At 36.0% G+C, this 16,989-nt stretch overlaps 1 protein-coding gene across 8 annotated transcripts in view; it reads left to right on the forward strand.

Annotated features, from left to right (window-relative positions):
- The window catches only part of GPHN (gephyrin), a 448,543-nt gene that overhangs the window by 209,591 nt on the left and 221,963 nt on the right, over window positions 1-16,989 (forward strand). For all 8 annotated transcript variants that reach the window (XM_080942493.1, XM_080942494.1, XM_080942495.1 and 5 more), the window contains one exon: window positions 16,706-16,772. In XM_080942493.1, coding sequence (XP_080798619.1) covers window positions 16,706-16,772 — 67 coding nt within the window. The remainder of the gene's footprint in view (window positions 1-16,705; window positions 16,773-16,989) is intronic.

Below are 16,989 nucleotides of genomic sequence, written 5' to 3' on the forward strand. Positions count from 1 at the left end.
TAACACTGGCCGAAGACAACATTGAAAACATAGACAAAACAGTCAGAGAAGATGCAAAAGTCAAAAAGCTCCTAAACCAAAATGTCCAGGAAATCCAGGACACAATGAGAAGACCAAACCTAAGGACAGTAGGAATAGAAGAGGGCGAAGAATATCAACTAAGAGGCACAGTAAATATCTTCAACAAAATTATAGAAGAAAACTTCCTTACCCTTAAGAATGAGATGACCATGAGCAAAAAAGAAGTCTACAGAACTCCAAATTGAGTGGACCAGAAAAGAAATTCCTTCTGACACGTAATAGTAAAAATGCAAAGTGCTCAAAGCAAAGAAAGAATACTAAAAGCAGTAAGGGAAAAAGGTCATGTAACATATAAATGCAGACCAATCAGAATCACACTCAATATCTTAACACAGAGATTATGAAAGCTAGAAGATCCTGGACAGATATCATGAAGACCCTAAGAGAACACTAGTCTCAGCCCAAGCTGCTATACCTAGGAAAACTCTCAATCATCATAGATGGAGAAACCAAAATATTTCAGGACAAAACAAAATTTACACAATACCTGATCACAAACCCAGCACTACATTATAGGTGGAAAACCCAATACGGAGAGGGAAACTACATCCTAGTCAAAACAAGAAAATACCTAAGTAGGAACACCAAAGGAAGAAAGACACACAGGCACAACTCTGCCTCTAAAAGCAAAAATAGCAGGAAACAGCAACCACTATTCTTTAATATCTGTTAACATAAATGGACAAAATTCCCCAATAAAAAGACATAGGCTATCAGACTGGATACATAAACAGAATCCAGCATTTTGCTGCATAAAGGAAACTCATCTCAGAGACAAAGACAGATACTATCTCAGAGTAAAAGGTTGGGAAAAAACCTTCCAAGCAAACGACCCAAAGAAACAAGCTGGAGTAGCAACTCTAATATAAAACAAAGTAGATTTTCAACCAAAAGTTATCAAAAAAGATAAGGAAGGACACCTTTTACTCATTACAGGGAAAATTTGTCAGGAGGAACTCTCAATCCTTAACATATATGCTCCAAATACAGGAGCACCCATATTCACAAAAGAAACCCTACTAAAGCTCAAAAGATACATTGCACTGCACACAATAATAGTGGGAGACCTCAACACCCCACTCTCATCAATGCACACAGAGCATGGAAACAGAAACTGTACAAGTACACAGTGAAAGTAGCAGAGGTTATGAACCAATTGGAATTAATAGACATCTACAGAACATTTCATCTGAAAACAAAAGAATACTCCTTTTTTTCAGCACCTCACAGCACCTTCTCCAAAATTGACCATATAATCAGTCACAAAAAAGTCTTAATAGATATAAGAAGATTCAAATACTCCCATGCATCCTATCAGATCACCATGGTCTAAGGTTGGTCTTTAATAACAACAAAGACAACAAAAAGTCCATGTACACATGGAACTTAACAATGCTCTATTAAATGATAGCATGGTCAAAGATATAATAAAGAAAGAAATTAAAGATTTTTTAAAATTTAATGAAAATGAAATCGACATACACAAACCTATGAGATTCAATGAAAGTAGCACTGAGAGGAAAACTCATAGCTGAGTTCTTCCCAAAAAAAAAAGAAAAGAAAAGAAACCTGTAGAGAGCATACACTAGCATACACTAGTTGTAAGCTCTAGAACAAAAGGAAGCAATACATCCAAGAAAGGTAGACGGCAAGAAATAATCGAATTCATACCACATTGACCAAATAGAAACAAAAAGAACCATTCAAAGAATCAACAAAACTAAGAGCTGGTTCTTTGAGAAAATTAACAAGATTGATAAACCCTTAGCCAGACTAACTAGAGGGCAAAGAGAGAGTATACAAATTAACAAAATTAGAAAGGAAAGTGGAGAAATAACGACTGAAACTGAGGAAATTCAAGAAATCATCAGATCCTCCTACAAAAGCCTATACTCATCAAAGCTGGAAAATCTGGAGGAAATGGATGAATTCCTAGACAGATACAAGATCCTAAAGTTAAACCAGGACCAGGTAAACCATCTAAATAATCCCATAACACCTAAAGAAATAGAAGAAGTCATCAAAAGCCTCCCAACTAAAAAAAGCCCAGGTCCAGATGAGTTCAGTGCAGAATTCTATCAGACATTCATTGACGGCATAATACCAATACTCTGCAAACTATTACAAAAGAGTCAGATGGAATAGTACCTAACTCATTTTCTAGGCCACATTAACCCTCATTCCTAAACCACACAAAAACCCTACAAGGAAAGAGAACTTCAGACCAATCTCACTTATGAACATTGATGCAAAAATACTCAACAAAATCCTTGCAAACCGAATGCAAGAACACAAAACGATCATTCACCATGATCATGTATGCTTCATCCCTGGGATGCAGGGTTGGTTTAATATATGGAAATCAATCAAAGTAATCAACCATTTAAACAAACTAAAAGAGAAAAACCACATGGTCATCTCATTAGATTCTGAGAAACGATTTGACAAAACTCAACACCCCTTCATATTAAAAGTCTTGGAAAGAACAGGAAACCAAGGCCCATACCTAAATATAATAAAAGCAATATACAGCAAATCAATAGGCAACATCCAACTTAACGGTGAGAAATATCGAATGGCTGAGACGCATCTAAGAAAATGTTCGACATCCTTAGTCATCAGGGAAATGCAAATCAAAACAACCCTGAGTTTCTACCTCATACCAGTCAGAATGGCTAAGGTCAAAATTCAGATGACAGCAGATGCTGGTGAGGATGAAGAGAAAGAGGAACACTTCTCCACTGTTGATTGGGTTGTAAAGTGGTACAACTATTCTGGAAATCGGTCTGGCAGTTCCTCAGAAAATTGGACATAGTATTACCAGAATACCCAGTTATTCCACTTTTGGGCATATACCCCAGAGATGCTCTAACGTACAACAAAGACACATGCACCACAATGTTCATAGCAGCCCTATTTATAATAGCCAGAAGCTGGAAAGAACCCAGATGTCCTTCAGTAGATGAATGGATACAAAAATTGTGATATATTTACACAATGGAGTACTACTCAACTCTCAGAAACCATGACTTTATGAAATTCTTAAGGAAATGGATGCATCTAGAAAATATCATCCTGAGTGAAATTACCTAGTCACCAAAGAACAGACATAATATGCAGTCACTGATAATTGGATACTAACCCCAGAAAGCTCTGAACACCCCAGATACAACTCACAGACTATATGAAGTTCAAGAAAAACAAAGGGCAAAAAAACAAGAAGAAGAAAGAAAGGAAAAAAGAAAAATCATTACGCTTAATCTTTACATACCAAAAAAACTTTAACTATTTCCAGGTGTCATCATGTTTTACATGTACTTTATGCTCTTTGTTACTAGTAAAATTTTAATGTATACTATCAAACCTTTAAAAAATTCATTACTGACAAAAATATATTCATATACTTTTATGCAAAAATGCTTTTAAAATGTTTACATTTATCTCTTTTTTTTAAAAAAACGTTGTTCAATTAAAAAAAAACTAATTTCAGCAATAAAAGAAATTCTATTGGGATCACTTTCACTCACCTCACGCTGTACTACAGAGCAATTGTGATAACAACTGTATTGTATTGGTACAGAGACAAGCAGGGAGATCTATGGGATAGAATTGAAGACCCAGAAAGGAACCTATGGTACTTGATCTTTGACAAAGCACCTAAAACCATCAGTGGAAAAAAGACAGCCTTTTCAACAAATGATGCTGATTCAACTGGTGGTCAGTTGAATGTTCAATAATGCAAATCAATCCTTTTTTTTTTTTTTTTTTTTTTTTTTTTTTTTTTTTTTTCCTTGTATAAAGCTTAAGTCCAAGTGGATCAAGGACTTCAAGATAAAACCAGATACAGTGTTATTAGTGTTATAAACTGATAGAACAGAAAGTGGGGAAGTGCTTAGAACACATAGGCACAGGGGAATATTTCCTGAACAGAACACCAATGGCTTATACTCTAAGATCTACATCTACAAATGGGACCTCATAAAATTACAAAAGCTTTTGTAATGCAAAGGACATTGTCATTAAGCCAAAATAACAACTAACAGATTGGAAAATGATCTCTACCAATCCTATATCCGATAGAGGCCTAATATCTAATAAATACAAAAAACTCAAGATGTTAGACTCCAGAGAACCAAGTAACCTTATTTAAAAATGGGGTTCAGCATTCTTATCACATTGTATGAAGGGCTTGTTTTATCAACACCAAATTACTGTAGAGATAGAACTTGCTTTGTTTCTTTCCTATTTTTTTTTATATCCACCATATTCTCTGCACAGAATGCACTATCGGTAGTTCAAACACCAATCCTGTTACAATTCCTCTGGAAGTCTTTACAAAGGGAAGATTTGCAGAGCCCACTACATCTGTTTATATTCTGTCACTGAATTATATCAGTAAAAACTGCTCTTTGTTGAATTTCAATATTCCTGTATTTATTTTGTTGTTTGAGTTATTGTAGTTTTGCCTGTGGTTATTTTTGCTAACTTACTTGCGAATGTTTTTATTTTTAAATGTTAACATAATAGTACTCATTGCTATTTCATAGTCTGCATTACTTTATATAATTTTTAAAGTAACTCTACTTAGTGTGTACACACACAGACACACACACAGACACACACACACACACACACACATACACACACATGTCCCAAATCATATATTAATAAAATTAAATAAAGTAAAAAAATTTTCAGACAATTTCGAAGAATGCATGTTGATGTATGATACATACAGTCTTATACTTTGAAAATAGTGAACATTAAAATTAAAATTAAACTGAAAAAAAATGGGGTTTAGAGTTAAATAACAGTCCTTTACCATTTTATTCACTGATGTATACATCTCAATTATAAGCAATAGATAATTACAAAAAATATAAGTGCTTGTTCGTTATTTTGAAAAGAGATTTTCCATTACAGTTCTTTATAGCTCATCTTCCAAGTTTCTTTTTTTAAAAGTAGATTTTCAATTAAATAAAAATTTTTGTATGTTAGCACATATAATAAAATATAAAGTCTTTAGTTTAAAATGTAAGCATAAAACCACTATATTTTTCATATCTTTTATTCTATTCCTTGTTATTGTCAGCTTGATCTCTGCTTTAATCTGGTCAGGAACTAAATATAAAACCTCTAGCACACACATTCACTGAAGTTCTCAGAAGTTGAAAGCACTGAGAAAGTTTGTCTCTTCCAAAGAACCCAATTCAATTCCCAGCACTCACATAGATGCTCACAGATATTTGTAATTCCAAATCCAAGGAATCTGACCTCTGTGGGCAACAGGCAAACAAGCAGTGTACAGACATACATAAAGCAAAATAGGCATACTCATAAAAATAAACATACTCAATGTTCCTTGTGAAGGATACAAATTTTCCCTTTGTTGCCAAATGTTGTTTCGTACTAATGCTAGTTTAAATTGTGACTAAAGTACAAGGCAGTGGTGGTACATACCTTTATTCCCAGAACATTGGAGGTAGAAGGCAGATCTCTTGAGTTGAAGGCCAACCTGGTCTACAGAGAGAGTTCCAGGACAATCAGGGCTACACAGAGAAACAAACATACAACAAAAATAACATCATCTAAACTTAAATATTGGTATCAGTGAATTAAATTGTTTGATGTTAAAATGGCAAAGATTATTGAAAGTAACATCTTGAAGAGCTTTAATTTTTCTCTTAACCAAAACCAGATATACTTAGATTATAACAATATGATAAAAAAAAATTGGCAGATCCTAATATAACTGTTTTGTAACTTTGTAGTTATCAGAAAGTTTTAAAATAATTTTTATTATTTTATTAGATATTCTCTGTATTTGCATTTCAAGTGTTATCTCTTTATACCCCTCTTTCATCCTCTCTCTCACTCTTGCTTCCATGAAGATGCTCCCATTCCCAACTACCCATTCCCACCTTAGCACCTTGGCATTCCACTACACTGGGAAAATGATCCTTCTCTGGACCAAAGGCCTCTCCTCTCATTGATGCCAGACAATGCCATCCTATGCTACATATGCACCTGGAGCCATGGATCTTTTCATGTGTACTCATTGGTTAGTATTTTAGACTCTGGGGAGCTCCTGGAGGTTTGGTTTGTTCATATTTTTGTTCTTCCATGGGGTTGCACACCCGTACAATTCCTTCAGTCCTTTCTTTAACTTCTCCACTGGGGTCCCAGTGCTTAGTTCAATGGTTAGATATAAGCATCCTCAACTGTATCAGGAAGGGTCTAGCAGAGCCTTTGAGGAGGCATCCATACCAGGCTCCTGCCAGTAAGCAGTTCTTGGCATTCATAATAGTGACTGGGTTTGGTGGCTGCATATGGGATGAAACCCTTGGTGAAGTAGTCTCCAGATGATCTTTTCTCTAGTTCCTGCTCCTGTTTTTGTACCTGTGTTTTCTCCTGTAAGTATTTTGTTCTTCCTTCTAAGAAGGACTGAGACATCCACATGTGACCCTCCTTTTTGAGCTTCTTAAGTTCTGTTAATTGTTTCTTTGGTATTCTGAGCTTTTGGGGCTAATATCCACATATCAGCAGGTGCATAACATGTGTGTTCTTTTATGAGTGGGTTACCTTACTCAAGATGGTATTTTCTAGTTCCATCCATTTGTCTAAGAATTTTATGAGGTCATTGTTTTTGTTTGTCTTTTAAGGAGACGAGATATCTATTTAACCATCACTAATGATGAACCAATCATCGTCTAGCTAACAGTGATTTATTCTTTTTATTTATTTATTTTATAAAATATTATTATAGCTCACACAATTTATTATATGATAATACATGATTTGTTTTTCTTTTTCTTTCTAGTAGCTGAGTAGTACTCCATTGTGTAGATGTACCACAGTTTCTGTATTCATTCCTTTTTTGAAGGACATCTGGGTTCTTTCTAGCTTCTGGCAGTTATGTATAAGGCTACTATAAACATGGTGGAACATGTGTCCACCATTAGAGCATCTTTGGGGTATATGCCCAGGAGTGGAATAGCTGGGTTTTCAGTTATTACTATGTCCAGTTTTCTGCGGAACCGCCAGATTGATTTCCAGAATGGTGGTAGCAGCCTACAACTCCACCAACAGTGGACATGTGTTCCTCTTTTTCCACATCCTTGCCTGCATCTGCTGTGAACGGAGTTTTATGTCTTAGCCATTCTAACTGGTGTGAGATGGAATCTCTGTTGTTTTGATTTGCATATCCCTGATGACTAGGGATGTTGAACATTTCTTTAGGTGCTTCTCAGCCATTTGATATTCCTCAGTTGAGAATTTTTTAACTCTGTAACCATTTTTAATAGGATTATTTGATTCTCTAGAGTATAGCTTCCTGAGTTCTTTGTATATATTGGATAGTAGCCGTGTATCCGAAGTAGGGTCAGTAAAGATCCTTTCCCAATCTGTTGGCTGCAGTTTTGTCTTCTTAACAGTGCCCTTAGCCTTACAGAAGGTTTACAGTTTCGTGAGGTCCCATTTGTCGATTCTTGATCTTAGATCATAAGCCATTCTGTTCAGGAACTTTTCCCCTGTGCCTGTGTGCTTCTCCACTTTCTCTTCTAAAAGTTTCAGGGTACCTGATTTGTGTAGAGATCTTTGATCCACTTTGAGATTTGTACAAGGAGATAGGAAAGGATTGATTTACATTCTTCTGCATATTGACTGCCATTTGACCAACACCATTTGATGAAGAGGCTGTCCTTTTTCCATTGAATGTTTTTAGCTCCTTTGTCAAAGATCAAGTCACCATAGGTGTGAGGGTTCATTTCTGGGTCTTCAATTTTGTTCTATTCATCTACCTGCCTATCTTTGTACCAATACCATGCAGTTTTTATTGCAATTGCTTTGTAATATACCTTGAGATCATGGATGGTGATTTACCCCGGAAGTGTTTTTATTCTTGAGAATAGATTTTGTTATTTTAGGTTTTTTGTTATCCCAGATAAATTTGCAAGTTGTTCTTTCCAACCTTATAAAAAATTGAGTTGGAATTTTGATGGGGATTACATTGAATCTGTAGATTGATATTGGCAAGATGGCCATTCTTATAATGTTGATCCTTCCAGTCCATGAGCATGAGAGATCTTACCATCTTCTGAGATCTTTTTCAATTTACTTCTTTAGAGTCTTGAAGTTCTTGTCATACAGATCCTTCACTTGCTTGCTGAGGGTACCCCAAGGTATTTTATAGACTTTGTGACTATTGTGCATATTGTCAATTCTCTAATTTCTTTCTCAGCCTGTTTATTCTTGTGTAGAGGAAGGCTACCAATTTGTTTGAGTTAATTTTATATCCAACCACTTTGATGAAGTTGTTTATTAGCAGAAAAAGTTTTCTGGTAGAGTTTTTGGGGTCACTTATCTATATTATCATATCATTGGCAAATAGTGATATTTTGAATTCTTCCTTTTGTTATCTAATTGCTCTGGCCAGGAATTCCAGTACTATATTGAATAGGTAGGGGGAGAGTGGGCAGTCTTGTCTAGTTCTTATTTTAGTGTGATTGTTTCAAGTTTCTCATTCATTAATTTAATGCTGGCTACTGGTTTGCTGTATATTGCTCTTACTGTGTTTAGGTATGGGCCTTGGATTTCTGCTCTTTCCAAGAATTTTAACATGAATGGGGTGTTTAATTTTATCAAATGCTTTTTCAGCATCTAATAAGATGATCATGTGTTTTTATTCTTTTATTTTGTTTATATGGTGGATTATTTTGATGGATTTCAATATATTGAACCATCCTTGAATCCCTGGGATAAAGCCTACTTGATCATGGTAACTGATCATTTGATGTGTTCTAGGATTCTGTTTGCAAGAATTTTATATATATATATATATATATATATATATATATATATATATATATATATATATATATTGCATCAATGTTCATGAGAGAAATTGGTCTGATGTTCTCTTTCTTTGTAGTGTCTTTGTGTGGAGTTCTATAGTCTTCTTGTATGTTCATGGTCATAGCATACTTAAGGGTAGGGAAGTTTTTTTCTATGATTTTGTTGAAGATATTACTCTGCCTTTTAGTTAATATTCTTCATCCTTTTCTACACCTATTATTCTTTGGTTCGATCTTCTCATTGTGTCCTGGATCTTCTGGACATTTTCGGTTTTGAACTTTTTGTTTTTTGCATCTTCTTTTACTTTTTTGTCTATCTTTTCTTGTTGTCTTCTATCCCTGAGATCCTCTCTTCCATCTCTTGTGTTCTGTTGGTGATGTTTGTATCTATGACTCCAGATTTCTTTCTTATGTTTTCTATATCCAGGGTTGTCACTTTTTGTGATTTTTTTATTGTATTTATTTCCACTTTCAAATCCTTCACTTGTTTATGTTTTTCTGTAGTTCCGTTAGTGATTTCTCCTGGTTCTACTGTTTAAGGGAGTTATTCAAGAGAGCTTCTCAAAGATCTACATCATCAGCATGAAGTATGATTTTAAGTCTAAATCTTGTTCTTCTTTCGTTATGGAAAATCTGCTACTTCCTATGGTGGGAGAACTGGGTTCTGATGTTGCCAGGTTTTCATGGTTTCCATTTCTTGGGTTCTTGTGCTTTCCTCATGCCATCTTGTAGTTGGTGATTGTAGGTGATCTTTTTGTTTCTGACTGGTGCTTTTCTCTCCTGTGGGTCTGAAGGCCCATTGGCTTAGGAGGGAGATTGCTCCTGGGTGTTCAACTTTTTGTTCTGGTGGCAATGACTCAGTTCTGTCTTTGTGGGCTCAAGTGTGAGAGCTCTTGTGAGACTGATCTGGAAACTCAGTCCTCTGCCTGCAGGTCCTGAGTCCTAATGATGGAGATGCAGCTCTCTATCTTCCATCAAATATGACTTTTTTTTTTCAGAGAGCACCATGCTCCCTGCTCTCTGAGAACTCCTAGTATTTCCTTGCTGGACAGCCAGCAGACCTGTGTTTGAGATTCTCCCTTGGTCCAGGTGAAATGGCGCCTGTGCATCTGATCTGGGAGCTCAGCCTCCTTCTGAATCCTAATGGTGGAGACCTGGCCCTCACTGTAGGCTGAAAAGGACCCTTTTCCAGAGAGCACTGTGTTCCCTGCACTCCAAGAACTCCCGGTGTTCTCTCCCTTTGGATCAGAAATGCAAAGTAATATTTTTTAATAGCTGAATAGCACTTCATTGTGTAAATGTACCACATTTTTTTGTCTCCCTTCCTCTGTTGAATGGCATCTGTGTTTTTTGCTGCTTCCGGCTAGTGTAAATAAGGGTATATGAACATGGTGGAGCATGTATCATTGTTACATGTTGGAATATATTTTTGATATATGCCCAGGAGTGGTACAGCTGGGTTGTCAGGTACCATTATGACTGGTGTGAATTGGAATATCAGGGTTGTTTTGATTTGCATTTCCCTGATGACTAAAAATGTTGAACATTTCTTTGGGTGCTTCTCAGCCATTCCTCAGTGAGAATTTTTGTTTATCTCTGTAACCCATTTTTAACAGGATTATTTGATTTTCTGGGGTCTAACATCTTGAGTTTTTTGTATGTATTAGATATTAGCCCTCTGTTGAATGTAGGATTGGTAAAGATCTTTTTCCAATTTGTTGGGTACGATTTTGTCCTATTGACAATGTCCTTTGCCTTACAGAAACTTTGCAGTTTTATGGGGTCCCAATTGTCAATTGTAGATCTTAGAGCATAAGCCATTGGTGTTTTATTCAGGTCATTTTTCTCCTGTGCCTATGTGATCTAAGCCCTTCCCCACTTTCTCTTTTATTAGTTTCAGTGTAGCTGGTTTTATGTAGGCTTCTTTGATCCACATGGACTTGAGTTTTGTTCAAGGAGACAAGAAAGGATCTATTTGCCTTCTTTTACATGCTGCCTGCCAGTAGAACCAGCACCATTTGTTGAAGATGCTACCTTTTTTCCACTAAATGGTTTTAGTTTTTTGGCAAAGATCAAGTGACCAGAGGTGTGCAGGTTCATTTCTGGGTCTTTAGTTCTATTCTATTGATCTACCTGCCTGTCTCTATACCAATACCATGCAGTTCTTTTCATGATTGATCTGTAATACAGCTTGAGGTAAGGGATGGTGATTACCCTGAAAGTTCTTTTGTTGTTAAGGATGGTTTTTGCTATCCTTGTTTTTTTTTTTTTTTTTTTTTTTGTTATTTCAAATGAATTTGCAAACTGCTCTTTCAAACTCTATGAAGTTGGAATGTTGTTGGGCATTACATTGAATCTCTAATTTCTTTCTCAGCCTATTTATCCTTTGAGGAGAGGAAGGCTACTGATTTGTTTTATCTAATTTTATATCCAACCACTTTGCTGAAGTTGTTTATCTGTTGTAGTTCTCTGGTGGAAATTTTTAGGTCACTTAATTATTGTTGTATCATCTGCAAATAGTGATATTTTGACTTGTTTTTTCCAATTTTTGTCCAGACACACTGTTTTGTTGTCTTATTGCTCTTGCTAGGACTTTATTGTGTGCTGTTTTGGGTTAGGAGCGTTTTGCTTTTTGCATTTTATTTGACTATTGTGTCAATGTTTTTATGCAATCATTTAAACCTTATAACCTCTTGTCTATCTCTTATATTCTGTTGGTGGTGCTTGCATCTAAGACCCCTGATCTCTTTCCTAGTTATTCTATATCCAGGGTTGTGTCTTTTTGTAATTTCTTTATTGTTTCTATTTCCATGTTTAGATACTGAATGTTTTTTGTTTGTTTTATTTTGTTTTTGATTCTTTCACCTGTTTGGTTGTTTTTCTGTAGCTCTTTAAGTGATTTTTTGTTTGTTTCTTGTATTTGTGTTCTCCTATATTTCTTTAAGGGAGTTTTTCATGTCCTCCTTGAAGCCATCTATCAACATCATGAAGTATGATTTTAAGTCCAAATCCTGTTTTTCTGGTGGCTTCTGATGATGCCAGATTGTCTTGGTTTCTGTTGCTTAGGTCCTTGTGCTTGTGTCTTGTTATCTTGTTATCTGTGATGTTAGTTGGTCTTGTAGTCTCTGACTGGAGCTTGTCCCTCGTGCTCCTAGGTGCTCAACTCACTGTGGACAGGTTGTGGGTCCCAATGGCAGTCTCAAAAAAAGGTTTTGTCTAAATCAAGGTTTCTGTTTCTGTATAAAACATCTTGACCAAGAAGCAAGTTGGGGAAGAAGAGGTTTATTCAGCTTAAAAATTTCCAAATTGCTGTTCATCACCAAAGAAAGTCAGGACTAGAACTCAAGCAGGTCAGGAAGCAGGAGCTGGTACAGAAGCCATGGAGGGATGTTACTTACTGGCTTGCTTCCCCTGGCTTGCTCAGCTTTCTTACAGAACCCAGGTCTACCAGCCCAGAGATGGCACCACCCACAATGGACTGGGCCCTTTCCCCTTGCTCACTAGTTGAGAAAATGTCTTATAACTGGATCTCATGGAGGCATTTCCTCAACTGAGGCTCCTCTCTCTGTGAAAACTACAGCTTGTATCAAGTTGACACAAAACCAGCCAGTAGAGTTTTAATGATAAAAGTTATGATGTAATTTTGATTAACTACACCATAGAACAAGTTTTAGAAGTCAGCAATAAGGACTTAAGCCTTCAAGCATTAGAGATAGCATAATAAAAAATACACTTAGTCCAACCTTCAAAGTGCCTGTTGTTATTTAAAAATGGGGTACAGAGCTAAACAAAAAGTTCTCAATTGAGGAATATCGAACAGCTGAGAAGCATCTAAGGAAGTGCTCGACATCATTAACCTTCAGTGAAATGCAAATCAAAACAACCCTGAGATTCCACCTCACTACAACCAGAATTGCTAAGATCAAAATTTAGATGACAGCAGATGCTGGGGAGGATGTGGAGAAAAAGGAACACTTCTCCATTTTTGGTGGGGTTGTAAACTGGTACAACCACTCTGGAAATCAGTCTGGTGATTCCTCAGAAAATTGGACATAATACTACCTGAAGACCCAGTTTTCCACTTCTGGGCATATACCCCAGAGAAGCTCCAACATACTCATGCACCACAATGTTCATAGCAGCCCTATTTATAATCGCCAGGAGCTGGAAAGAATCCAGATGTCCTTCAGTAGATAAATGGATACAAAAAATTGTGGTACATTTACACAATGGAGTACTACTCAGCTATCAGAAACAATGACTTTATGAAATTCTTAAGAAAATGGATGCATCTAGAGAATATCATCCTGAGTGAGATAACCCAGTCACAAAAGAACAGACATAATATGCAGCCACTGATAATTGGATACTAACCCTAGAAAGCTCTGAACACCCCAGAAACAACTCACAGACTACATCAAGTTCGAGGGAAAAAAAAAAAAAAACAAAGAAAATGAAAACCCATTATGCTTAATATTTACACACTATGAAAACTTTGACTATTTCCAGGTTACAGCTTTTTTTTACGTGTACTTTATGCTCATTGTAACTAGTAAGATTTTAATGCACAATATCAAACCTTTAAAAAATCAAGTACTGAAAAATATTTTCATATACTTTTATGCAAAAATACTTAAAATCTGTATATTTATCTTTTTTAAAATAAAGTTGTTCAATTTATTAGAAAAAAAAACAAAGTGCCTGTTGTATATAGCAGTCTCAACAATGTTAAAAGTTCAAAGCCTTTTCTTAGATTCATATAATCTCTTAACTATAATTTTCAAAGCAAGACCAGAAACCAGCCGGGCATACTCTGAACTCTCTCTCTCCATGCTTAATATCAAAGCAGTCTTCAGGTCTCCAACTTTTTTCATCTTTGTTGACTACAACAAACTTTTCTCCTATCCTAGTTTCCCTCCCTGTTTACATCTTTTCTCTGCAGGTATCCTGCTGCTCTGTCACCTTTAACATCTTGAGCCTCCAAATTAGCTTTAAATTTCTGATGTCTGGAATCTACACATGATCTTCTGAACTTCTCCAAAGGGCTTAGGTCACTTCTCCAGATCTGCCCTCTGTAGCACTCTAGGCTCTGGTTGACTCCATTCTACTGCTGCTGCTGTTTTTGTAGGTCATCCCATGATATTGGCATTTTCTAGAGTCTTCTGCTACAAGGAGGCTCCACCTGTAAACTCTCTTCAGGATGCCAAACTTCAACTTCTTTGTATGACCCTTCAGTCCTAGGCAATCAACTGCAACTGAGGCTATACCTTCATTAGTACCTTCCAATTGCTTCTCACATTGCTAAGCCTCTCCATTATCCCTTCAGACCTTCAGACCAGTAAGTTTGGGTGATTCTTATACATTACCAAGTCCAGCTGCAGCATGAGGTACGACCTTGGCTCTCTCTCGAACACAGCTTCTTTATGCTCTCAGAAAATATTATTTAGAAAATTTCACCTCAGTGATGCTTGTCTCTTCTTAATCACCACTAATTCCTTAGCTCCAGTTAACCAAGATAAATTGCCACAGTAGTTCTTTCTATCTTTGACTCTAAACCCAGAGTCACATAGCCAAAGCAATCAAGTTCTCTTTGATGGGGCTAGAACATGGCCCCTGTTATTTTATTGCCAGCTTTCTGTTTTCCAACTTTCTCATTACCTAAACTTGGCTGTACTGGAACTTGGTCTGTAAATTGACCTTGAACAGAGAGATCTCCATGGCTCTTTCTCCTCTATGCTGGGAATAAAGAATCATACCACCATGCCTGGGCCTAAACTTCTCCTGGCCACTCATGATTTGGATCAAAAGACAAAGACTCTCAGCCCCAGTATCTGGATTACAAATGTGCCCTCATTTCTGGATTGTACTTGTACAGACCTGGCCCAAGTGGTTTCAGTGGAAAAGATTTTCAGTATGTTATCTAGAGAGTGCTTGTGTGGTATTTTGGTGAAGAATATGGTTGTTTTTTGCCCTTGCCTTAAGAGTCTACATAAGGCCAAAGAGATTTATATTAATTGAATTGACAAAGGAAGTCTCAAAAAGCTCAACAGAGACTTTGTTCTCTGCTTTAAATTATTTTATTTATTTACATTCTAGTCATTGCTTCTCCCCTACCATAGTTACTCATTTCCATTTCTCCTCCCCCTTGCCTCTGAAAGGGTGCTTGCCCCCTCACCCACCACCAGGTATCCCCTTTCCCTAGATCTTTAAGTCTCTAGGGGATTAAACACATCCTCTCCCACTAAGATCAGACCAAGTAGTCCTTTACAATATATATGCTGAGGTCCTCTGCTTTAGTCTTATGAAGAGGGTTATAATGAAAAGGACTAATCTGAGAAAGGAAAAAATATAAAACATATGGTTGAAAGTAATAAATGGGCACCAGGAAGTGAAATGTATAGAGCTGAATCCTGTGTTCAAGGAGTTAAATATGTTAAGGGAATGGAATGTAGTGAAGGACATATGTTTGACCTCGGAAGTCACTACTAGGATGTGTGACCTTGTTGGAGTAGGTGTGGCCTTGTTGGTTTGTCATTGTAGGGATGGGAAATAAGACCCTCATTCTAACCACTTGGGAGCCAGTATTCTAGATGTGTCCAGATGAAGATATAGAAGTCTCAGCAGCAAAGTCTTTTATATCCTGACTGGGATAGCCCACTAAGCCCCACTTAAAGCATACTACTGATTTCCAAAATGCACATTCTTCCAAACCAAAGCATAGTCGGGCCTACCACAGCAATACTTTGCTCCTGGTACCAAGTTCTTTCTTAGTTAGGATTTTACTGCTGGGAACAGACACCATGACCAAGGCAACTCTTATAACAACAACATTTAATTGGGGCTGGTTTACAGGTTTAGTGTTTCAGTCCATTATCATCAAGGCAGTAGCATGGCAGCATCCAGGCACATACCATACAGGAGAAGCAGAAAAAAGAGAAAAAAAGACTATGAATTCGAAGGAAAGTAGAGAGGAGGCATGAGGGATGGCTCAAGGGAAGAAAGGGAATTGGGGGTGGGATAAGTATTATAATTAAATAATCTCAGAAGTAAAACATTTTTTAAAGAAATTGGAAATGATCCTTCAAAGACCTTTCTATATTAAAAAATTGTTCTTTCTTTTTTTATAAATTGAACAACTTTATTTTATAGAACAAAGATAAATATGCAGATTTTAAGCATTTTTGCATAAAAGTATATAAATACATTTTTGTCAGTACTTGATATTTTTTAAAGGTTTGATACTATGCATTAAAATCTTAGTAGTTACATGAGCAAACTTGTTACTTTCAATGGTCTATGTATGACTAAGTTTTTTGCTTTTTTTTTTTCACAGCAGCAATTCATTTGTGAAATTTACTTTCTAAACTTACTGAGAAGTTAAAGTACAAATCAAGTCTCATCCAGTTCTTAAATGCTTTCTGATTTAGACTTTTGAACATCAGTATTACTACATTATACATATTAATGAATTGTGTCTTTAAATTTTTAAAATTTATAGAAGGTAAAATTAAAAAGGCTGTTGTACAAAGGTCAGATTATTTTAAAATAAGTACTTTATTCTCATACCATGTTCAGTTCTTTTTTAAAATCTATTGCTCTAACCACTGTTATGAAAACATCAGTTAGAATGTCCAATTTGTATAACAATTTCTAATCTCTTATTGTAACATTTTATTTCTATAATAGTTTCCCTCATATATTTACAGTAGGTTTGGCCTTTGTTAAATATTTGTCATAATTCATTATTCAATCTTCTTTCTCTTTCTTTTCAGACCAGTGTGTGGAATAAGGGGAAAAACTCTGATAATTAACCTACCTGGTAGCAAGAAAGGATCTCAGGTAAGCATTCTTTACATTATATGTTTAGTGAATGGACTTTTAACCATCTGTTCAAAGATAAGAATAAACAACCTAAAAACTGAATATACTAAAAAGCAGCTCACTGCTTACACTAATCACAAATTCAGGATATTCCCAAACAGCACCCTCAGTTTTGTAATTCATAGAATTAGGAAAAAATCATTAGAAAAAAAATCATATGACTTACTAACATTAT

This window comes from Micromys minutus, assembly GCF_963924665.1.
Source record: "Micromys minutus genome assembly, chromosome: 1".
In the NCBI taxonomy this organism is placed as follows: domain Eukaryota; kingdom Metazoa; phylum Chordata; class Mammalia; order Rodentia; family Muridae; genus Micromys; species Micromys minutus.